The sequence below is a fragment of the Oncorhynchus mykiss genome, chromosome 5 (assembly GCF_013265735.2).
Source record: "Oncorhynchus mykiss isolate Arlee chromosome 5, USDA_OmykA_1.1, whole genome shotgun sequence".
NCBI classification, from domain to species: Eukaryota; Metazoa; Chordata; class Actinopteri; order Salmoniformes; family Salmonidae; genus Oncorhynchus; species Oncorhynchus mykiss.
In genome coordinates, this window is record NC_048569.1 from 39,783,484 (window position 1) to 39,808,643 (window position 25,160).

Here is a 25,160-nt window from a genome sequence, read left to right on the forward strand (position 1 = left end):
CAATAGGTCGGAAAAAAGTTCCGTTCTCCACCCGACTCAATATATAGTTACAATCTTTACTCGTCTTTGATTGGCTAATACGTTAGACTCATGTTTACAAATTCATAGTTGTCGTCTGTATTGTATGTATCCGGTTAGTTACGCTTGAAAATGTATTCTCTATTTTATATTTTGAGTTCTCGGTTGTTAAAGACGATTTGATAGTAAGCCTAGTGTTAACCATGTCTAGTCAATTTAGCTACTTTCAGCTAACGAAAAACGGTTGAGTTTGCTCACTTAACATTTAGCGTGAAGTTAGCCAACGTTAACGTCAGCTATCTATTTTTTTTTCAAGATAGCTTGCCAATTTGACTCAGTAGCAAATGAATTGAGGAGCTCACCCTGTCAGCCAACATGATTGTATTGTATTTACTAACGTTACTTAGCTAGTAGCTCGCTAGCATGCCAACATAGCTGGAATGCTACTAGTGTTTACTTAGGCTAACGTCAGTGAGGTGTCCGACAGAGTCAGGTTTGACAATGAGTGCCGAAATCAAAGTAAAACGACAGTCCTCGAGGAAGCGGTCCAGGGATAGACGAATAAGTCATCTCACGCCCGCAAGGAAAAGGACCAGTGCTTCTGGACGACAATGTCCTGACAACACGGGACAGATAGAGCTTTCCAGAGCTTTGGACCAATCCATGGATGCAAAGTTCAGTGAGGTGGGTAGCTAACTAATATCAAAATGGTGCATTATACACTTCTTGTGGTCTGATGATTTTACTGTAATTTCAACATGATATTGAGTGAGTTACAAGTGCATTTACTGTTTCTTAACGTTGCTTTTTTTTGCAGTACTGCAGTGACCCTGAGGACTTATTTGGGGACTATGACAGCATTGAAAGCGACAGCTCTTTCCTGGCAAAGCTCGATAGAGTGGGGCAGAACATGAGACAGCATGACATTGAACATACAACCAGCAGCAGATGCCCTGTAATTCTGCTTGCTGGGAACCCTGACTTCACTTCACTGAAGTCTTCAACAGACAACTGTCCGAAACAATCAATGACAGAATCATTCCTGAAGGGCTTCACAGATGATGCTTTCCTAGACATGCCAAGCTCACAACTCGCTTTTCTACAAGATCCCCAAACAGCAGACAGGAACTGCTGTACAGATGAGGACAAAACCTCCATGCCTATGAGACATCCTGAGAAGTCTGTCAGCACTGAAGATAGAAATGAGAGGCATATCGCCCCCAAGGCAAGGAAGAGCGTGTCCGATCATCTGAAGAGAGCTATGATGGCTAATGCAGCAACTCCTTCTAGTGTCTCCCGGACTGCATTGCAGAAGGAGGCCGTAGTTACAGAGGAGATCAGTGTTGCCATGCAGGCTATGGAATCTGTCTCCATGGCGACAACAGACCTTGGGCCTTTCTTTGGTCTTCCCACCAAAGTGAAGGAGCTGATATGCAATCTCAAAGGAATCAAAGATTTATATGGTGAATGGATTTCTATTCATTTTCCCTGTCTAATTGCATGTCCTCACTAGTTTTGCATCAACTTCAACATGGCTATGTTTTCAAAGTGTCTGGTTGTCTTGCTAAGTGTGAGTAATTTGAGCTCTTGCCCTGCTTCATATTAGAGTATCATCAATAACAATGCTCTCTTATATTTCAGAATGGCAGAAAACTTGTCTAAACCTGGATTCAGTTCAGCAGAGGAGAAATCTCATCTACTCTCTTCCCACCAGTGGTGGGAAGACTTTGGTGGCTGAGATTCTTATCCTCAAAGAGCTTCTGTGCAGAAAGAAGGATGCCCTTTTCATCCTGCCTTACGTATCTCTAGTGCAGGAGAAGGTATTGTGGTCATTGTTTTGTTTACGAAATGTATATAATTCCTCTTTCATCCAACTGTACAAAGGAATTATAATTAAACATTTTTGTATGTCAATGGCAAATCTGAGCACTGTGTTTTGCATGCATTCCCAGGTTCGAGGGTTGGCCAGTTTTGGCCTGGAGCTAGACTTCATGGTGGAGGAGTATGCTGGTAGTAAGGGCAGGTTCCCTCCAGTGAAGGGAAGGGGCAAGAGGTCCCTGTACATTGCCACTATAGAGAAGGCACACGGCCTGGTAAACTCTCTCATAGAGACCAACAGACTGGACAATGTGGGGCTGGTGGTTGTGGATGAGGTATGCAAATATCTTATTACATTGACATCTGAGATGTTATCATTACAAAACATAGAATAGCCACTCACTAGACCCAAACAATGTATCTGTTGATGCCTTGTGTATTGGACACAATCAATTATATTGTACTGTAGTATCCAATTATTAATGCCACTCCATTTCTCTTCTTATTAGCTCCACATGTTGGGTGATGGTAGCAGAGGAGCTATCATTGAGATGACTCTAGCCAAAGTGCTCTATATCAGTAGTAAGTGTGACTGCTATTTTACTCTCATCATATTCATGGTGAAGGAAGATGTTTTGAAAATGTGTGGGAAACTGATTTTCTTCTTTACAGAGTCAACTCAGATCATTGGAATGAGTGCTACTCTGGGCAATCTCCAAGATATACAGAAGTTTCTGAAGGCAGAGAGCTACACTAATGACTTCAGACCGGTATGATATTCCCTAACCACAGGCTTGATCTACGCAATGCTATTTGATCCTCTGTGGTATGCCTCCTTGTTTGTGAGAGTCCATATACAACATGAAAATCGCCAACGTATTCCTTGAAAGCTTAGTTAAAACCAATAGAAGCTGCACTGCGTGTTGTGTTCTCCATTGTCTCTGTGATGGTTGGCCACTGATAGCCATGGTGTTTCAGGTTGAGCTGAAGGAGTATGTGAAACTGAAGGACAGCATATACGAGGTGGACCCCAAGGAGGAGGAGTGCTTCAGATTCTCTCGGGTCCTGAACTTTAAGGTATAATCATCCATTTGATTTGAAGAGCCATCATTTCTATATATATATTTGAAGATATACTGGACTCCAGTGCCAGGCAGTCAGCTTTTGAAGGTGGACTCACATTGTATTTGAAGTCTTAGCACCTGTCTAATTCTTTTGTTTTCCAGTACTCCAGTGCCATGCAGAAGATCGATCAGGATCATATTGTTGCCCTGGTGACTGAGGTCATTCCAAGCCAGTCTTGCCTTGTTTTCTGTCCCACCAAGAAGAACTGTGAGAACGTGGCTGGGATGATATGCAAGTACCTGAAAGAGTAAAAAGACATCTTTATATTTCTCTTCTCTGTACTCCAAATTATGGTCAGTCGGTCCAGTGGTTGTGATTGTGTGGATTGTGATTGATACAACATGCCACTTCTTCTTGAATTCTCCAGGGACTTTATCCAACACAAGCAGGCAGAGAAGGCTGTGTTGCTGGGGGAGCTGAGGGGCAGTGGGAATGGCTCCCTGTGTCCGGTGCTCAAGAAGACGGTGCCGTACGGCCTGGCTTACCACCACAGTGGGTTGACCAGTGAAGAGAGGAAGCTGGTGGAGGAGGCCTACTCTGCAGGGGTTCTCTGTCTCCTCACCTGCACTTCTACGCTGGCTGCAGGGATCAACCTACCTGCTCGGAGGCAAGTCAAAGCAAGGAAGCATAACCTGTCCGAACAGAAGTTGCATTTCTGTGTTAGATAGTGACATTTATTGTAGACTTGATTGGATCCATCAATGTGTTTGGACCAGAGTGATTCTGCGTTCTCCGTACGTGGCGGCAGACTTCCTGAAGAGGAGCCAGTACAAGCAAATGGTGGGGAGGGCTGGACGGGCCGGGATAGACACTCATGGAGAGAGCATCCTCATTCTACAGGACAAAGACAAAGTCTTGGTAAATAACAGCTACAACCATAACAGTAAACCTATGCATGTAGTGACATCCGGTCCTTTATGTTTCCACACTCTGACATTTTATAGCAGATCCTGTCCATTGATCCTGTCCACCTTTTTGTATTTTCAGGTCAAGAAGCTTTTATCCGCGCCAATGGAAATCTGCATAAGCAATCTAATGCATAGCGACGGAAAGGGTGTCCTGAGTCTCATTCTATCCGTCATTGGATTAAATGTATTTCTGAAAAATATCCCTAAGCGAATGACAGAAAAATCCAGTTCCCTTTTTAAAATGTCTCTTTTTAGCAAAGAACTTTGTCTTATCAAATGGTATCGGTCACATACACGTGTTTAGCAGATGTTTTCGCTGGTGTTGTGTTTCTAGCTCTGACAGTGTAGTAATATCTAACAAATAATATCTTAACAATTTCACAACATATACCTAATACACACAAATCGAAGTAAAGGAATGGAATCAAGAATATATTAATGAATAAATTGATGATCCTGTTTTTGCCGGTTTTCTTTTGTCTCCCTTCAGATCACGAACAGCTTAGAGCAGATCAGGGACTTCATGAGTGGCACGTTGCTGTCTGTCCAGGAGAAACAGGTGTGCTTGGAGAGGAGCCTGTGGGAGGTGACACAGGAGTGTGTTGAGCTGCTTAAAGAGAAAGGCCTCGTCACCGTTTCCACAGAGCCACAAGATGGGTCCCTGCAAGTCACCAAGCTAGGAAGAGCTACTTACAAAGGTGAACTACTCTCAAACTCGCCAGAACTGGTGTTAATTTCATTTCTATTACCATACAAGGAAATTGTTCATAGTAATCAATTTAAATCCTGTTACAGAGACATTTTCTTTCTATGAGTCAATGCTACAGTGTATCTGACCTCTCCTCCTCAGGCTCAGTGGATCTGACCTACTGTGACCTCCTGTATAGAGACCTGTCTAAAGGCCTGGAGAGCCTGATGCTGAACAGTTTCCTCCACCTCATCTACCTGGTCACACCCTATGACATGGTCTCCCAGTGTAAGCCTGACTGGATGGTCTACTTCAGACAGGTTAGAGCCCAGGTCTTGTGTACTTCTTGGTTGTCTTTGTTAATTAAACGTTGATTGGTAGGTAAAATACCTCAAATAACCATTTTGTTTTTATGCATTTCTGGTGTGTTTAATGAAAATATCTAATAATGAAGTACATTTTGTATATATAATATTGTTTTGTGCAATAGTTTGTCTTCTGCAGTATTTAGTACAACAATTATTGTGTAAGAGTTTGTTTTGCTTATCAATTCCAGTTCACAATGTTATCAGCTGCGGAGCAAAAGATGTGTGCAGCAGTTGGTGTGTCTGAAAGTTTTGTTGCTAGAAAGGCTGCTGGACAGAATGTCAAGAAGGTAAGAGTATTGAGGAAGCATGGCATGATTTAAGTACTGTTAAATCAATAGTGTCATATTTTCACAGTTCCTTAGGTTGAGAGACTATCATTGGATTAAGGTATTATGGGTTTATTCTTGAGTACGTTGGCTTAAAAATAACATTATGTTCATCTCTAGATTAATCCTGTTTTTTTTTGTAGCTTTTTTTTCTCCTTTTAACCCCTAGATGGAAGGCAGACTTAACTAATTCAAGTCATAAAGATAATGAACCCTAAATACAGTGCCTTGCGAAAGTATTCGGCCCCCTTGAACTTTGACCTTTTGCCACATTTCAGGCTTCAAACATAAAGATATAAAACTGTATTTTTTTGTGAAGAATCAACAACAAGTGGGACACAATCATGAAGTGGAACGACATTTATTGGATATTTCAAACTTTTTTAACAAATCAAAAACTGAAAAATTGGGCGTGCAAAATTATTCAGCCCCTTTACTTTCAGTGCAGCAAACTCTCTCCAGAAGTTCAGTGAGGATCTCTGAATGATCCAATGTTGACCTAAATGACTAATGATGATAAATACAATCCACCTGTGTGTAATCAAGTCTTCGTATAAATGCACCTGCACTGTGATAGTCTCAGAGGTCCGTTAAAAGCGCAGAGAGCATCAGGAAGAACAAGGAACACACCAGGCAGGTCCGAGATACTGTTGTGAAGAAGTTTAAAGCCGGATTTGGATACAAAAATATTTCCCAAGCTTTAAACATCCCAAGGAGCACTGTGCAAGCGATAATATTGAAATGGAAGGAGTATCAGACCACTGCAAATCTACCAAGACCTGGCCGTCCCTCTAAACTTTCAGCTCATACAAGGAGAAGACTGATCAGAGATGCAGCCAAGAGGCCCATGATCACTCTGGATGAACTGCAGAGATCTACAGCTGAGGTGGGAGACTCTGTCCATAGGACAACAATCAGTCGTATATTGCACAAATCTGGCCTTTATGGAAGAGTGGCAAGAAGAAAGCCATTTCTTAAAGATATCCATAAAAAGTGTTGTTTAAAGTTTGCCACAAGCCACCTGGGAGACACACCAAACATGTGGAAGAAGGTGCTCTGGTCAGATGAAACCAAAATTGAACTTTTTGGCAACAATGCAAAACGTTATGTTTGGCGTAAAAGCAACACAGCTGAACACACCATCCCCACTGTCAAACATGGTGGTGGCAGCATCATGGTTTGGGCCTGCTTTTCTTCAGCAGGGACAGGGAAGATGGTTAAAATTGATGGGAAGATGGATGGAGCCAAATACAGGACCATTCTGGAAGAAAACCTGATGGAGTCTGCAAAAGACCTGAGACTGGGACGGAGATTTGTCTTCCAACAAGACAATGATCCAAAACATAAAGCAAAATCTACAATGGAATGGTTCAAAAATAAACATACCCAGGTGTTAGAATGGCCAAGTCAAAGTCCAGACCTGAATCCAATCGAGAATCTGTGGAAAGAACTGAAAACTGCTGTTCACAAATGCTCTCCATCCAACCTCACTGAGCTCGAGTTGTTTTGCAAGGAGGAATGGGAAAAAGTTTCAGTCTCTCGATGTGCAAAACTGATAGAGACATACCCCAAGCGACTTACAGCTGTAATCGCAGCAAAAGGTGGCGCTACAAAGTATTAACTTAAGGGGGCTAAATAATTTTGCACGCCCAATTTTTCAGTTTTTGATTTGTTAAAAAAGTATGAAATATCCAATAAATGTCGTTCCACTTCATGATTGTGTCCCACTTGTTGTTGATTCTTCACAAAAAAATACAGTTTTATATCTTTGTTTGAAGCCTGAAATGTGGCAAAAGGTCGCAAAGTTCAAGGGGGCCGAATACTTTCGCAAGGCACTGTATCTTGTGATGTGAATTCAAATCTGCTCTCTACAACTGATCATTCATGTAATAAATGTAGCAACAATGCAGTGAGCCAGTTCTGTGCCATTCTGTTGTACTGTGCTGTCCTTGCCATAGAAGTAGGAATAATTATACTTCCTTGGTCCTTCCCAAATGCTCTGTTCCCCCAGAATGTTGACCAGGTGGTGGTGAGTCGGCTGTACCTGGCCCTGGTACTGCAGTCCCTGCTGAAGGAGACTGACCTGTGGAGCGTGGCTGACAGGTTCCAGCTCAGCCGGGGCTTCATCCAGACACTACTCAGCTCTTCCTCAGTATTCTGCTCCTGCGTGCTGCACTTCACCGAGGTAGCTGCCAGCATAGATGTCATATATGATATTATTGGTTCCCGTCCAAACAGAGCCATATCCTAGACTCTTAGCAGTGTTTCACAGAGGTGCCCTGAAAAGACAAAAGCTTTGTTACTTCAGTCCTCCATTTTTACATTTGAGTCATTTAGCAAACACTGTTATCCAGACCGACTTACAAATCAAATTGTCTTTGTCACATGCGCCGAATACAACAGCTGTAGACCTTACAGTGAAATGCCTAGTTACAAGCCCTTAACCAACAATGCAGTTTTAAGAAAAATACATAAAACATAATAAATAAAGTAACAATTAAAGAGCAGCAGTACAATAATAATAGCGAGGCTATATACAGGGGGGTACCGGTACAGAGTCAATGTGCGGGGGCACCGGTTATCGAGGTAATATGTACATGTAGGTAGAGTTATTAAAGTGACTTATGCATGGATAATAACAGAGTAGCTTGATGTTCAGTAGTCTTATGGCTTGGGGGTAGAATCTATTTAGAAGCCTCTTGGACCTAGACTTGGCACTCCGGTACCGCTTGCCGTGCGGTAGCAGAGAGAACAGTCTATGACTAGGGTGGCTGGAGTGTTTGAACATTTTTAGGGCCTCCCTCTGACACCACCTGGTATAGAGGTCCTGGATGGCAGAAAGCTTGGCCCTAGTAATGTACTAGGCCGTACGCTCTACCCTCTGTAGTGCCTTGCGGACGGAGAACGAGCAGTCGCCATTGTAGAATGGCGCCAGAGATGATGGCTGACGTTTTACGTGCTCCCAACCAACTGTGCTATTTTGTTAGTTATGTTTGCGTTTGTTTTTATTGCTTGCTATAATTTTCCTTTTTAAGGTGTCCGACGGTAAGGATATACTGCTTTCCTGGGAACAGGCCCAAATCCTCGTCATTTGCGTAAAGAAAAGACGGAGGAAAAGGGGGCGGAGATCGGGCTGCCATCTGATAATTCATAGGCGAGCGAGTAAACTGCAGTCAGTTTTATTGGCCAACGTGCAATCATTGGAAAATAAAATCGATGGCCTACCATAGATTATCCTACCAACGGGACATTAAAAACTGTAATATCTTATATTTTACCGAGTCGTGGCTGAACAACTCGGTGACTACCTGACTAACGGTTAAGTGCCTTGCTCAAGGGTGCATTGACAGATTTTTCACCTAGTTGGCTCGGGGATTCGAACCAGCAACCTTTCGGTTACTGGCCCAACGCTTTTAACGTCTAGACTACCTGCCGCCCACTACTGAGAATAGCTCCTAAGTTGTATGTTCTTTTGCTTTCTCTTTTGACCCCAGTGATCTCACTGTGCCCTCTCTCTGTGTTATCAGGAGCTGGAAGAGTTCTGGCCCTTCAAAGCTCTCCTGACTGAGCTTACCCGCAGGCTGACCTACTGTGTCCAGGCCGAGCTCATCCCTCTCATGGAGGTAGCAGGAGTCATGGAGGTCAGACTTTAAAAAAAAAATCTTAATTCATTTTTTAGGCATTATAGCATCATAATGTCCTACCTGGCAACAAAAGGTCCATAAAAACATATCCACATCTTGGTTTCCAGTCATAAGAGCTATTGTCCTAGCCAAAGTTTTCTGGCATTGTTCCAGATGTTTTTTGCATGCTTGTAACCCCTTATCTGCTTTTGACAGAGAAGAGCCAAGCTGCTGTACAATGCTGGATATAAGACACTGGCTCATCTGGCCAACGCTGACCCAAACGTTCTCGCCAAGACTGTGGAGAACCTCTTCAAGAAGCAAGCTAATCAGATTGTTGCTTCGGCAAAAGTATGTCTGTTGTCAAATGCCTAGTATACGTACAGTTGTGCTGCTGTTTCCTTCCTGAATACAAACAAGGGTTGTAGAAAATTGGATTGAGATGTGACTTGCATTTGCAGAAGTTGTACTCTGTTTGATCATTGTCCTCCTGTGGCGTCTGTTTTCAGATGCTGCTGAATGAGAAAGCTGATGCCCTTCAGGAGGAGATGGATGACTTATTGATGATGCCTCTTGATCTCCTCTCTTTGTAAAATGTTGCTGCAGTGGATTTATTGTGTGAAGAATACTTTTATTTTGCTTGGTGTGTTAATACTTTTTAGTGGTGTATCATTGTTTGTCGGAGTGATATTATAAAATATATTTTTGGGATGTGGAATTTTTTTTTTTTATCCCATAGAGATGAATAAAATGCTTCTGTGAGCATCAAAATCATGAAAGAATTCACACTCTGTGATTTAATTGGTCACTTTTATATAACAGCATGTGAATAATTTGACAGGCTTCCAAATGCTTGACCCAATATCAGTGAATAGTGGGACATAGTAAAGTAGTTATTGTAACCCTAATTTGACTTATTTATCTATAACCTTCACCGTCTCTTGGTTCTATGATAAAGAAGCAGGTTACAATTAAGTTATTTTCTATAGTTTAATCTTTTCAAGTAGTAGCAGCAGCGGGGGCAAGTTCTACAACAGGTTCAGTGGAAAGTCGTCATTCAGGGCAGGTGGGGAAGACACCCACCTGTTTTGAGCCCCACCTATTTAGCCTGTTTTGCATGTTATTTTGGCATTAATACATGTCACATATCAGTTTGCAAACAATGTATAAAATAATTTAGTTAATAAAGCCGCATACAAACATGGCCTCTTTGTTTTGATTTCTTGAGTAAGGCAGCTCCAATGCAGGTGTTTCAGCCTTTTTCAGTGCTTTCTGTGGTGTTGGGGCAGCCAGCGACAAATATGAAGTGTAGGGGTTGGTAATGTTCTCTAGTTCCGCTGTGATTGGCTCAGTGTTCTGTCGCTCATGGGGACACTACTTCACTGCAAAATCTAAGGATATATCTTGAAAATTCAAGCCCCTTGGATGCTGCCATGGAGTTATATTAGAAGTGCCCATCCAAGAAGGCTCAAGGTCATTGACCAGAGATAAAATTATGTGAAATCACGTTATATCTACAATAGCTTTGATTGGACAGATCATGTCAACATCGTACTTTCAAAATCTTAGCTAGCAGTCATCATCATAAATCAAGTCGACAATCTACTGGCAAATCCTTGTCATATGAAGAGAGATAATGAAGATAAATTATAAATAAAATGTATCGGTGGCCATTGGACATAAACATTACACAACAAGTTGGAAATTCCAAATTCAACAATGAGTGGTTTGGAAGCAATCAGTGGCTAACTGCAAGCATTGAAAAGCAATCACTAGCCTGGTATTCAGTGGAGTGGGTGTGTGGACCCAAGTCTGGGTTTAAGGGTCTCTTTTCCAAGCTTTAAAGGATAAACATTCAACATTGGCCATGCTGTCAATCCAGCATGACCTGCTGCGCTCAAAACAACTGGAAACTCAGAAATATGAAATATGACTTCAGTGAGTTCAAGACAACTGGGAACTCTGGCGAAAAAAATGAACTCCGACTGGAAAAATAAGTTTTGAACGGTCATCCAACTCAGAATTGCAAGTCGGGAACTTGGGACTCTTTCTAGAGCTCCAACCTGAAGATCACTGACATCAAATTACTTTTTCGTCTTTTGAGCTTCTAGTCATGAAATCTATGCAGCCTACTCAATCACTTTTTATAGCTACTGTTTACAGGCCTCCTGGGCCATATACTGCATTCCTCACTGAGTTCCCTGAATTCCTATCGGACCTTGTAGTCATAGCAGATAATATTCACATTTTTGGTGATTTTAATATTCACATGGAAAAGTCCACAGACCCACTCCAAAAGGCTTTCGGAGCCATCATCGACTCAGTGGGTTTCGTCCAACATTTCTCTGGACCTACACACTATCACATTTATACTCTGGACCTAGTTTTGTCCCATGGAATAAATGTTGTGGATCTTAATGTGTTTCCTCATAATCCTGGACTATCGGACCACCATTTTATTACATTTGCAATTGCAACAAATAATCTGCTCAGACCCCAACCAAGGAGCATCATAAGTTGTGCTATAAATTCATAGACAACACAAAGATTCCTTGATGCCCTTCCAGACTCCCTCTGCCTACCCAAGGACGTCAGAGGACAAAAATCAGTTAACCACCTAACTGAGGAACTCAACTTAACCTTGCGCAATACCCTAGATGCAGTTGCACCCCTAAAAACTAAAAACATTTGTCATAAGAAACTAGCTCCCTGGTATACAGAAAATACCCGAGTTCTGAAGCGGGCTTCCAGAAAATTGTAACAGAAATGGCGCCACACCAAACTGGAAGTCTTCCAACTAGCTTGGAAAGACAGTACCGTGCAGTATCGAAGAGCCCGATCATCCTTTTTTTCCAACTTAACTGAGGAAAATAAGAACAATCCGAAATGTATTTTTGATACTGTCGCAAAGCTAACTAAAAAGCAGCATTCCCCAAGTGAGGATGGCTTTCACTTCAGCAGTAATAAATTCATGAACTTCTTTGAGGAAAAGATCATGATCATTAGAAAGCAAATTACGGACTCCTCTTTAAATCTGCGTATTCCTCCAAAGCTCAGTTGTCCTGAGTCTGCACAACTCTGCCAGGACCTAGGATCAAGAGAGACACTCAAGTGTTTTAGTACTATATCTCTTGACACAATGATGAAAATAATCATGGCCTCTAAACCTTCAAACTGCATACTGGACCCTATTCCAACTAAACTAATGAAAGAGCTGCTTCCTGTGCTTGGCCCTCCTATGTTAAACATAATAAACGGCTCTCTATCCACCGGATGTGTACCAAACTCACTAAAAGTGGCAGTAATAAAGCCTCTCTTGAAAAAGCCAAACCTTGACCCAGAAAATATTTTAAAAACTATTGGCCTATATCGAATCTTCCATTCCTCTCCAAAATTTTAGAGAAAGCTTTTGAAAAAATTAAAGCAACTCACTGCCTTCCTGAAGACAAACAATGTACACAAAATGCTTCAGTCTGGTTTTAGACCCCAACATTGCACTTGTGAAGGTGGTAAATTACCTTTTAAGGAATCTTCCATTCCTCTCCAAAATTTTAGAGAAAGCTTTTGAAAAAATTAAAGCAACTCACTGACTTCCTGAAGACAAACAATGTACACAAAATGCTTCAGTCTGGTTTTAGACCCCAACATTGCACTTGTGAAGGTGGTAAATTAACTTTTAATGGCGTCAGACCTAGGCTCTGCATCTGTCCTCGTGCTCCTAGACCTTAGTGCTGCTTTTGATACCATCGATCACCACATTATTTTGGAGAGATTGGAAACCCAAATTGGTCTACATGGACAAGTGCTGGCCTGCTTTAGATCTTATCTGTCGGAAAGATATCAGTTTGTCTCTGTGAATGATTTGTCCTCTGACAAATCAACTGTAAATTTCGGGGTTCCTCAAGGTTCCATTTCATGTCGTAACCGGCCGCGACCGGGAGGTCCGTGGGGCGACGCACAATTGGCCTAGCGTCGTCCGGGTTAGGGAGGGATTGGTCGGTAGGGATCTCCTTGTCTCATCGCGCACCAGCGACTCCTGTGGCGGGCCGGGCGCAGTGCGCGCTAGCCAAGGTTGCCAGGTGCACGGTGTAGAGTCCGACACATTGGTGCGGCTGGCTTCCGGGTTGGATGCGCGCTGTGTTAAAAAGCAGTACGGCTGGTTGGGTTGTGTATCGGAGGACGCATGACATTCAGCCTTCGTCTCTCCCGAGCCCGTACGGGAGTTGTAGCAATGAGACAAGATAGTAGCTTCTACAACAATTGGATACCACGAAATTGGGGAGAAAAAAGGGTAAAATTCAATATATATATATATATATATATATATATATATAAGGCTCCATTTTATGACCACCATTGTTCTCACTATATATTTCACCTCTTGGGGATGTCATTTGAAAACATAATGTTAACTTTCGGATGACACACAGCTGTACATTTCAATGAAACATGGTGAAGCCCCAAAATTGCCCTCGCTAAAAGCCTGTGTTTCAGACATAAGGAAGTGGATGGCTGCAAACGTTCTACTTTTAAACTCGGACAAAACAGAGATGCTTGTTCTAGGTCCATAGAAACAAAGATATCTTCTGTTGAATCTGACAATTAATCTGGATGGTTGTACAGTCTTATCAAATAAAACTGAAGGACCTCTGCGTTACTCTGGACCCTAATCTCTCTTTTGACGAACATATCAAGACTGTTTCAAGGACAGCTTTTTTCAATCTACGTAACATTGCAAAAATCAGAAACTGTCTGGCCAAAAATGATGCAGAAAAATTAATCCATGCTTTTGTTACATCTAGGTTAGACGACTGCAATGCTTTACTTTCCGGCTACCAGGATAAAGCACTAAATAAACTTCAGTTAGTGCTAAATACGGCTGCTAGAATCTTGACTAGAACCAAAAAATATGATCATATTACTCCAGTGCTATCCTCCCTACACTGGCTTCCTGTCAAGGCAAGGGCTGATTTCTTATCTGCTCGTCGTCCCCTTATGCCATTGTTTATACATCTCAATTGTCATTAGAAACCACATTTTTTAAAGTAAACTAGCCATATCAGCCATGTTTTTTTAAAGGCAGTAAATGAGGCTGAATGAACTGCCAGACAAGGCTTCGCTGATAGACAGGTGGAAAAGTGTTGGGACTGGTGCTAAAATCGCCACTGAGCATGTAGGTTACTTCTCCATCACTTCACTTATCACACATCTCTCACAAGCAGGTGAGTATGGAAATGTATTTTTCGCAATAAGAATCCCAAGCGATGCAAAAATAAAAATCTCAAATTACATAACATATTTCTTATTTCAAAATCATCCCGGCCTTCTGTGTTGAGACCGCCCCCACACGATCATGGCCAAGCCTAGTTAACGATGCTATATTGTGGCAGCCTATCACACGCAAGCTTCTGCATTCGTACTTTGTTGTTTTGCATGCACTGCCGATAGAAAAAAATGCTTTGTTTTCTCTCGTTTGGATGAGGACCACACAGAGGACTTTTCTGGACCAGGCAAAACTCAGATTCCGCTCAACAATTGAATCCGACCATAACTGCATACCAATTTACTAATGACAATGATGGATTTACACCGATCGACGCATTTATTGGGATAGTGAGGGAATGCGAGCACCAGTAGATTTGGGTTGTAATTGTCCTACACATTGCGATATAAATTAGAGTTGAGCCGACTGTGCGTCTAGCCATTTCATTATGTCAGGAATATCAATCTTAGCATTTGTGATGATATCTATTCTATCGTATGGATATTATGTCGTAGCAAGTGCCGAGTCTGCGAGGGATGAGTGGAATTTTGAGTCCGTAAATCTGAATGTTGACCTCTCTCGAGTACTCAAGAAAGTGAATGAACGTTTTTTGTCTGTTGCCATAGACGCGAGTCTAGTCGCTGAAGAGAAGTTCATGTACCTTTTAACGTGAGTAAGGCAAGCATTAACGTTTCTATTTTTGGCCGGTGGTGTAAAGTACTTAAGTAAAATACTTGAAAGTACTACTTAAGTAGTTGAGGGGTATCTGTACTTTACTATGTATATTTTTGACAACTTTTACTCCTCTACATTCCTAAAGAATGCTTAGCAGGACAGGAAAATGGTCAGATTCACGCACTCATAAAGAGAACAACCCTGGTCACACACAAACGCTTCGTTTGTAAGTTATGTCTGCCCTTGGCTATCCGTAAATAAAGAACATCATGACGTCTGTTTTGCTTAATATAAACGTGAAATGATGATTATGCTTTTACTTTTGAAACTTGAGTATATTTTATCAGTTGCATTTACCTTTAATACATAAGTATATTTAAAACCAAATACTTTTAGTAGTATTTTGCTGGGTGACTTTCACTTTCACTTTTTCTATTATGGTATCTTTACTTTTACACAAGTATGACAATTCTCTACTTTTTCCACCACTGTTTTTGGCACAATTGTAATTGTGTGTGTTTTATCAAATTATTACCATTAGTAAAAAAATGTTGACGACTATATTAGAATCAGCCAGGGTCTTATTTTTTTGTTGTTTTCAGTTACTTACTCGAAGTTGTTTTTGTCCTTAGCCTAACAGAAAAACAGTTCAGAGACCAGCGCTACATAATCTTATGAAACTCCATAAATACTGAACTAAACATTATTTCATTCCACAAGGTCTCCAAAGCTGAGGACATTGGCAAAAGCTTTGACTCCAGCATTTCTGAGATTTGGAGGGACAAGACAAGATTTCATGACCTTCAACCCAACATTTTTACATTCAAACGAGAATCACAAAAACTCTGTGTTTGATGCAGGTAAATATGGCATACATTGTTACTCATCTCAACTGTGAGTCACATTACACCACAGACATTGTCAGGCATAATGTCATATCCATACATTTCAATAGCAGCTATTTTGATGTGTGTGGTTTGACTGTGGTCACTTGACTCCTCAGCATGATTCCTGTTTGGCATTGAGAGATAGAACAGTACGTTGATTCACAAAGAGTCAGCTTGAATGCACGCAGTAAACCAGGCAGATCTCAAGCAATGTCATTAGTTTGAGGTAGATCTTAGGTCATCAGCTTCTGAGTGACTCACAGCCACTTGGTGTCTGGTTCCTGTTTGCTAATCTGCTGTCAGATGACATATGTGAAAGGCTGGAGCTGCCTCCACTACTGGAAAAGAGGCTGAAGCAGGAATGGACTCTACAGGAAATAATTCTCGACAAGGAGGACTTGCAGAGGAAGTATAGGAGTGTAAAGTTCACAGGTATGAACCGTGGTCATGAAGGTAGCATCAGTCTAGCTCACAACACACGGGCTCTTTTGTTTAGCTGTTATCTTGGAACCACCCCATTTCACTTGAGCAAATTCACAGAAAGAAGAATACAACGTTTAAAATGTATTTTTTCCCCTGACAGAGTGTGCAGTGGATCTGCTCTACTCTTTTACCAACTGCTCTGGATTAGACCTCATCTTTGGGCTCAACGAGCTGCTCAGGACCTCTGGGAACTCCTGGGACAGCAGTAATGCCAGGACTCTCCTACAGTACTGTGAATCTAAACAGTACAGCATGTCCTGGGAGCTGGGCAATGGTAATAATTTTGAGGCCCCCAGTATTTACAGTGTTATACTAACTAAGCCATCTTTCATTGTGTTAATGACTGAAACAGGGAATTCTCAACTAAATGATTTAGGTATTGTAAGGTTGGTAGAACAAAAATCCTGTCTCCCTTTAGAGCCCAACAGCTATGAGAAGAAGGCAGGGATCAGGGTGGATGGATATCAGCTCGGCCAAGATTTTGTTCAACTCCGCAAGATTCTGCAGGAATCCAAACTTTACCATAACACTGGACTCTATGGACCAGACATTAGCCAACCCCGGGACCACCGGAGAGACTTACTGGAGGGGTGAGAGTTTGTCCCTTTATGTAGCCTATATATAAAGTAGTCCCAATATAGTCCTAATGGACAGGCTGTTGTACTAACTAAAGAAATAGTATTGGAAGTCTCCTCAATCAATGTAAGAAGCATCTTGACACCAAAAGGTTGTTGCTAACTAGAAAACTACTAAAGGAATTGAATTAAAATAGGATTCTACAATTGAATTACGACATGTGACCTGCATACCTTCGTTCATCAAGGTTAAATATCACTTCCACTGTAGTGGGAGACTAACCTCTTGTTTGTATAGTTCATAGGTGTTTTCTGTCATTTCACAGCTGTAGTTTGTTACTGCTTCTCTCCTTTATATCCACCTACTGTATGTCTATACCCAAGTAAGGCTGTGGTTCAAACCCTAAAGGGATACTTTGGGATTTTGACAATGAGGTATCCACGGGTTCATCTGGAGAAGGAGATAAAGGGCCTCATTACCAAAATCCCGAAGTATCCCTTTAACTGTTAATCGTTACTCCAACTCAATCATCTCTTATCGAAAAGGCAAAAAGTATTCCAAACATATCCTGGCTCTTTCCCCTATTGGGAAACTGCTTTATTTGTACAGTCTACGGGACAAACTCTCATCCCTCAACTGTGTCTCCTGTGGTCTGAGGGCAGGTTAACGTCAGATCAATAGATTCTTCTTACATAACCACCAATCACGTGGGATATGTTGAACAATCGTATCCCATTTACTTTTCATAGGTTCTTGGAGAGTGGGGCAGAAGCAATTGATGCATGCACCTGGCACCAGTAAGTTGAACTGTCCCTTGTGTAGCATACAAATCAAATTTTATTTGTCACATACACATGGTTAGCAGATGTTAATGCAAGTGTAGCGAAATGCTTGTGCTTCTAGTTCCGACAATGCAGTAATAACCAACGAGTAATCTAACCTAACAATTTCACAACAACTACCTTATACACACAAGTGTAAAGGGATGAAGAATATGTACATAAAGATATATGAATGAGTGATGGTACAGAACAGCATAGGCAAGATGCAGTAGATGGTATAGAGTACAGTATATACATATGAGATGAGTAATGTAGGGTATGTAAACATATAAAAGTGCCATTGTTTAAAGTGGTGAGTGATGCATGTATTATATAATGATGGCAAGATGCAGTAGATGGTATAGAGTACAGTATATACATATGAGATGAGTAATGTAGGGTATGTAAACATTATATTAAGTGGCATTGTTTAAAGTGGCTAGTGATACATTTTTGACATCAATTTTTCCATTATTAAAGTGGCTGGAGTTGAGTCAGTATGTTGGCAGCAGCCACTCAATGTTAGTGGTGGCTGTTTAACAGTGTGATGGCCTTGAGATAGAAGCTGTTTTTCAGTCTCTCGGTCCCTGCTTTGATGCACCTGTACTGACCTCACCTTCTGGATGATAGCGGGGTGAAAAGGCAGTGGCTCGAGTGGTTGTTGTCCTTGATGATCTTTATGGCCTTCCTGTGACATCGGGTGGTGTAGGGGTCCTGGAGGCCAGGTAGTTTACTCCCGGTGATGCGTTGTGCATCACTACCCTCTGGAGAGCCTTACGGTTGTGGACGAAGCAGTTGCCGTACCAGGCAGTGATACAGCCCAACAGGATGCTCTCGATTGTGCATCTGTAGAAGTTTGTGAGTGCTTTTGGTGACAAGCTGAATTTCTTCAGCCTCTTTAGGTTGAAGAGGCGCTGTTGCGCCTTCTTCACCACGCTGTCTGTGTGGGTGGACCAATTCAGCTTGTCCGTGATGTGTATGCCGAGGAACTTAAAACTTAATACCCTCTCCACTACTGTCCCGTCGATATGGATAGGGGGGGTGCTCCCTCTGCTGTTTCCTGAAGTCTACGATCATCTGTTTTGTTGACGTTGAGTGTGAGGTTATTTTCCTGACACCACACTCCGAGGGCCCTCACCTCCTCCCTGTAGGCCATCTCATCATTGTTGGTAATCAAGCCTACCACTGTAGTGTCATCTGCAAACTTGATGATTGAGTTGGAGACGTGCATGGCTACGCAGTCGTGGGTGAACAGGGAGTACAGGAGAGGGCTCAGAAAGCACCCTTGTGGGGCCCCAGTGTTAAGGATCAGCGGGGTGTAGATGATGTTACCTACCCTCACCACCTGGGGGCGGCCCGTCAGGAAGTCCAGTACCCAGTTGCACAGGGCGGGGTCGAGACCCAGGGTCTCGAGCTTGATGATGAGTTTGGAGGGTACTATGGTGTTAAATGCTGAGCTGTAGTCGATGAACAGCATTTTCACATAGGTATTCCTCTTGTCCAGATGGGTTAGGGCAGTGTGCAGTGTGGTTGCGATTGCGTCTTCTGTGGACCTATTGGGGCGGTAAGCAAATTGGAGTGGGTCTAGGGTGTCAGGTAGGGTGGAGGTGATATGGTCCTTGACTAGTCTCTCAAAGCACTTCATGATGACGGAAGTGAGTGCTACTGGGCGGTAGTCGTTTAGCTCAGTTACCTTAGCTTTCTTGGGAACAGGAACAATGGTGGCCCTCTTGAAGCATGTGGGAACAGCAGACTGGGATAAGGATTGATTGAATATGTCCGTAAACACACCAGCCAGCTGGTCTGCGCATGCTTTGAGGACGCGGCTGGGGATGCCGTCTGGGCCTGCAGCCTTGCGAGGGTTAACACGTTTAAATGTTTTACTCATGTCGGCTGCAGTGAAGGAGAGTCCATAGGTTTTGGTAGTGGGCCGTGTCAGTGGCACTGTATTGTCCTCAAAGAGAGCAAATAAGTTGTTTAGTGCTTCTACACCTGCATTGCTTGCTATTTGGGGTTTTAGGCTGGGTTTCTGTACAGCACTTTGAGATATCAGCTGATGTACGAAGGGCTATATAAATACATTTGATTTGATTTGATTTTGATTTGATTTTAGTCTGTCTGGGACTAAGACATCCTGGTCCACAACAGTGCTGGTTTTATTTTTGTAATCTGTGATTGACTGTAGACCCTGCCACATACCTCTTGTGTCTGAGCCGTTGAATTGCGACTCTACTTTGTCTCTATACTGACACTTAGCTTGTTTGATTGCCTTCCGGAGGGAATAGCTACACTGTTTGTATTCGGTCATGTTTCCGGTCACCTTGACCTGATTAAAAACAGTGGTTCGCGCATTCAGTTTCACGCGAATGCTGCCATCAATCCACGGTTTCTGGTTTGGGAATGTTTTAATAGTTGCTGTGGGTACGGCATCGCCGATGCACTTGCTAATAAACTCGCTCACCGAATCAGTGTATTCGTCAATGTTGTTGTTTGACGCAATGCTGAACATATCCCAATCCACGTGATCGAAGCAATCTTGAAGCGTGGAATCAGATTTTTCGGACCAGCGTTGAACAGACCTGAGCGCAGGAGCTTCCTGTTTTAGTCTCTGTCTATAGGCAGGGAGCAACAAAATGGAGTCGTGGTCAGCTTTTCCGGAAGGAGGGCGGGGGAGGGCCTTATGTGTCGCGGAAGTTAGAATAACAATGATCTAGGGTTTTACCAGCCCTGGTAGCACAATCGATATGCTGATAGAATTTAGGGAGTCTTGTTTTCAGATTAGCCTTGTTAAAATCCCCAGCTGCAATGAATGCAGCCTCAGGATGTGTGGTTTCCAGTTTACATAGAGTCAAATAAAGTTTGTTCAGGGCCATCGATGTGTCTGCTTGGGGGAGAATATATGCGGCTGCGATTTATAACCGAAGAGAATTCTCTTGGTAGATAATGCGGTCGACATTTGATTGTGAGGAATTCTAAGTCAGGTGAACAGAAGGACTTGAGTTCCTGTATGTTGTTATGATCACACCACGTCTCGTTAATCATAAGGCATACCCGCCTGCCCCTCTTCTTACCAGAAAGATGCTTGTTTCTGTCGGCGCGATGCGTGAAGCAACCAGGTGGCTGTACCGACTCCGATAGCGTGTCTCAAGTGAGCCATGTTTCCGTGAAGCAAAGAACGTTACAGTCTCTTATGTCTCTCTGGAATGCTACCCTTGCTCGGATTTCATCAACCTTGGTATCAAGAGACTGGACATTGGCGAGTAGTATGCTCGGGAGCGTTGTGCGATGTGCCCGTCTCTGGAGCCTGACCAGAAGACCGCTTCGTCTGCCCCTTTTACGGCATCGTTATTTTGGTTCATTGGCTGGGATCCGATCCACTGTCCTGGGTGGTGGGCAAAACAGAGGATCCGCTTCGGGAAAGTCGTATTCCTGGTCATAATGATGGTGAGTTGGCGTTACTCTTACATCCAGTAGTTCCTCCCGACTGTATGTAATAAAACCTAAGATTACCTGGGGTACCAATGTAAGAAATAACACGTAAAAAAACTAAATACTGCATAGTTTTTAGTTTCCTAGGAACGCGGCCGGAATGCTAAGGTCAGATGTCGTGTTGGTGCCTTTGACTTTGACGCAAACACAGAGACTGAACAAACACAGAAATAGTTTATGATTGTGCCTGTGATGTTGGGTACGTGGGTTTGCCACAAGGGGTAAGAGGAACTTAACATAACTGTTTGTAATTGCTTGCACTGACCAGACTTCACATCCCACTGGGCACAGACGTCAGTTCAATGTCTAGTTTCAATTTATCTTTGGTTATCGACTAACGTAAATTCAACGTGAAATCATCAAAACATTTCACCATGTCATTGGATTTAGGTTAAAAGCTGCATTACATTTTTTTTTAAATGCATTTATGTTGATGACTTAAAAAAACATATCTATCAGTTTCCCACGTTGATTCAATGTCATACTATTTTTTTCTTTGGTGTTGAAAGGATGTGGAAATGGCCTCCCGAGTGGCATAGCGGTCTAAGGCACTGCATCGCAGTGATAGAGGCATCACTACAGACCCGGGTTCGGTCCCAGGGTGTATCAGAACCGACCGTGATTGGGAGTCCCACAGGGCGGCGCACAACAGGCCCAGCGTCGTCTGGATTAGGGGAGGGTTTGGCCAGGGGGGGGGGGCTTTACTTGGCTCATCGCGCTCTAGCGACTCCTTGTAGCGGGCCGGGCGCCTGCAGGCTGACTTCGGTCTTCAGTTGAACGGTGTTTCCTCTGACACATTGGTGCGCCTGGCTTCCAGGTTAAGCGGACAGGTGTTAAGAAGCGCGGTTTGACGGGTCATGTTTTGGGGGACGTATAACTCGACCTTCGCCTCCCGAGCCTGCTGGGGAGTTGCAGCGATGAGACAAGATTGAAATTGGGGTGAAAAAAGGTCAAACTAAATAACAATAAAAAAATACTAATAAATGATGTGGAAACAATGTTGATTCAACCATTCCCTGCCCCCCCCCCTGGTGGTGTGTGTGTGTCAGATGAGAGATATGGTCTACACACCATATAATCTGAAAATGTGATTTTATTCTTAGTGATTCTGTTGTGTTTGATATGAAGTTCTACTCATCCTTGATTGCTCTGCCCTTCTGTTAGTTATTATGTCAATGGAAGAGACACGTCTCTAGAAGATTTTCTAGACCCTGAGGTGCTAAACACGTTGGCCTTAAAAACACATGAAGTCATGGAGGTAATGAAGAAAAAGTTAACACATGTACATGTTTATAAATGTACTATGAATGTATTGCAGTTCAGTAAGGACTTTAAATGGGTCTTCTGTTTCGTGTGTCCGCAGACCATTGAGCTGACCTCCCCTGGGAAGAAGGTGTGGCTTGGAGAGACTAGTTCTGCCTATGGAGGCGGGGCTAAGGGCCTGTCTGACACATTTGTCGCTGGATTCATGTGAGTGTGTGTATGTTGGTGTTGATCAGGATATAGATAGACCCAGTCAGTATCACACCCTGATAGCATCTGATCATTTTCATCTGGATTACTCTGGAGGTTGTAACAGTCAGGCTGGTCTCGCTTGCCAGACTCATGGTGCTCCACTGTGGGAAGAGAGACTACAGACCTACAGCCTCATTACATTGGCGGTAGTTGAGTCAATTGTGTTGTTAGTCTACTCTCATGGAAGGGAATCTCTGCTATTCCAGAACATGTGGTTTTCATTGAATTTACAGGTCACCTGTGAGCCTCATGATCAGCCTTTCAACCATGCCCTGTTCCAGGAAGACTTACAATAGTAGTCTCACATGCAAAAAAAATGAAAGGAATGCCACATGATGTATCCAACATTGACTTAATCAAGTGTGAGGGCAGTAGGTTCTTACGAAGGATTACATATTGCATTCTCATTGAATAAGGTTGCGTGTATCTAAATCAGATGATATGTGTCAGAATCTCATTCTTTGCAATAAAAACGTTATAATGTATTAAAGTACTGTGTGTGGTGTAAAATAAATGTTTAATGATTACAGGTGGCTGGATAAACTGGGCCTGGGTGCGAAGCTCGGATTGGATGTTCTCATCAGACAGGTTTTGTTTGGATCTGGGACTTACCACCTGGTAGATGAGAACCTGGATCCACTTCCTGTAAGAGCAATTCCTGTTTATTCTCCTCTGTATTCTGAATTCCTGAAAAAACATAATTGATCCAAGTATTTGTTGATTGTGACAATAGTTTGTCTATACTATGAATTGTCCCATTTCTATATACAGTCAGGTCCATAATTATTGGCACCCTTGATAAAGATGAGCAAAAAAGGCCTTATCAAATAAATAATACAAATACAGCTATATTGTATGCTAAATTTGTGAATATTTTTCTCAGAGAAATATATATATATATATATATATATATATATATATATATATATATATATATACAGTATATGTTTTTAACAAGTAATAAAAAAATCTATAAAATATTTTTTTAAATTATTGGCACCCCTGTTTCCAATAATCCGGAACCTTTCCCTTGCAAGGATAACGGCACTGAGCCGTTTTCTAAAATCTTTTATGAGATTGGAGAACCCATTGGGAAGGACTTTTGACCATTCTTCCATACAGAATCTTTCCAGATCCTAGATATCCTTAGTCTGCACTGATGGACTCTCCTCTTCAATTCAAACCATAGGTTTTCAATGGGGTTCAAGTCCGGAGACTGAGATGGCCATTGCAAAATGTTGATAGTCTTTTTTGCTCATCTTTATCAAAGGTGACAATAATTTTGGACCTGACTGTATAGTCATTTATCTAGTTTATGGCTGTATCACTTTGGCAGGATTACTGGCTATCAGTTCTGTACAAGAGGCTTGTTGGACCAGAGGTGCTGAGTATAGAAGCCTTTTCCATTTTGGGAAAGACGAAAAGAGTACGGGTCTACCTGCACTGCACTAACAAGAAAAGGTATTCCACAATCCGGCTGTATTTAAAATGAAGCCACAACTTGTGTTTGTATGTGCGACAACCATCCTGACTGTTCCTCGATGTTCTCTCTTCTACAGCACAAGCTACAAAAGTGGAGCAGTCACATTGTTTGCTCTGAACCTGAGTAAGGGCCCTGCGAGGATCTCTGTGCCTGTTACAATCTCTAACAGTACCGGCGAGGCCTTCGTTCTACAGTCTGAACAGCCTGGCGAGGAGGGACTCTACTCCAAGTAGGCTACCAGTAACCTTTATTCCCATCAATGGGGCCACTAACCTTAAGTTTGTCGCGTTACATTATTACAGTTCAAGGAAGTGTTTGCTTTTGTCTTGCCTTGTAATATTGTCAGTGTAAAGGATGCCGTACTACTAAAAATAGAAAGGAAACTTAACAGTGTGTTGTGATCTCCAGGTCTGTGAAACTCAACGGAGAGGTGTTGAAGATGGTGGATGAAAGAACACTTCCATCGCTCCAGGGCACTCCTCTTCCTGCAGGAGAACATCTCAGACTCCCTGGTTATTCCTTTGCCTTCTATGTCCTCAGCGAGGCCCAGGCGCTGGCCTGCCGATGACCCCAATTGGAGAGGAGGACTTGAGAAGATGGAGGTAAAGTCACTGTCTAAACTAAGAGAAGGAAATACTGTACTTGACTATTGCACTAAACACAGCTGTATGACTTTGCCAAAGAATGTAAACCAAGTAAATGTGGTGAAAGGATTCGATCGTCTTTGGAAATAACTATTCATCTACATGTATTAAATGTTTGTATATTTTTCAACCTGTATAAATAGTCTTAGTACATTGTGAGTAGGGTTTTAAAATTTCAGAGGACTCATACGGTTTCAGTCTGTGTCACTTAAATGCAATACTTGTTGTACGTAAATTATGTTTCATATTTGATGCCAAAAACGTTAGACTTAACTCAACTTGTTTACGTTCTGGTTACTTGATTTTCTACTCAGTAATGTTAAGTAGTTGAATTGTGCAATTTTCTATTTTGGTACACTGGGATACAAGTCTTTTCTAAACTTTTTGTGTGTGATATATTTGTACAACATAATTTGGATGAGAAAATAAATACAGTAATGAATTCAAAAT

At 42.2% G+C, this 25,160-nt stretch overlaps 2 protein-coding genes across 5 annotated transcripts; both read left to right on the forward strand.

Moving 5' to 3' along the window:
- Window positions 1–66: 66 nt before the first annotated feature.
- Window positions 67–10,068, forward strand: helq (helicase, POLQ like). Its single transcript, XM_021602811.2, has 18 exons — window positions 67–702; window positions 836–1,481; window positions 1,660–1,838; window positions 1,971–2,171; window positions 2,346–2,418; window positions 2,509–2,606; window positions 2,815–2,913; window positions 3,063–3,208; window positions 3,329–3,568; window positions 3,678–3,819; window positions 3,949–4,053; window positions 4,360–4,567; window positions 4,720–4,877; window positions 5,114–5,212; window positions 7,263–7,436; window positions 8,779–8,892; window positions 9,091–9,225; window positions 9,384–10,068. Exons 1-18 carry the CDS (start codon window positions 520–522, stop codon window positions 9,465–9,467), a joined length of 3,084 nt encoding a protein of 1,027 aa, XP_021458486.2. The 5' UTR covers window positions 67–519; the 3' UTR covers window positions 9,468–10,068.
- A 4,206-nt stretch (window positions 10,069–14,274) lies between these two features.
- On the forward strand, window positions 14,275–25,159 carry hpse (heparanase). 4 transcript variants are annotated; one of them, XM_021602816.2, is made up of 12 exons: window positions 14,276–14,806; window positions 15,533–15,672; window positions 16,003–16,131; window positions 16,283–16,456; window positions 16,601–16,772; window positions 17,508–17,555; window positions 22,233–22,326; window positions 22,432–22,538; window positions 23,114–23,228; window positions 23,920–24,044; window positions 24,143–24,295; window positions 24,475–25,159. In XM_021602816.2, the coding sequence occupies exons 1-12, from the start codon at window positions 14,586–14,588 to the stop codon at window positions 24,632–24,634; spliced, it is 1,638 nt and encodes a 545-aa protein (XP_021458491.2). In that variant the 5' UTR covers window positions 14,276–14,585; the 3' UTR covers window positions 24,635–25,159. The 4 variants fall into 4 exon arrangements, with proteins under 4 accessions (XP_036833379.1, XP_021458491.2, XP_036833378.1 ...); XM_036977484.1 differs by lacking the exon at window positions 16,003–16,131 and having other exon boundaries at window positions 14,275–14,806; XM_036977483.1 differs by lacking the exon at window positions 17,508–17,555.
- The last annotated feature ends 1 nt before the right edge of the window (window position 25,160 follows it).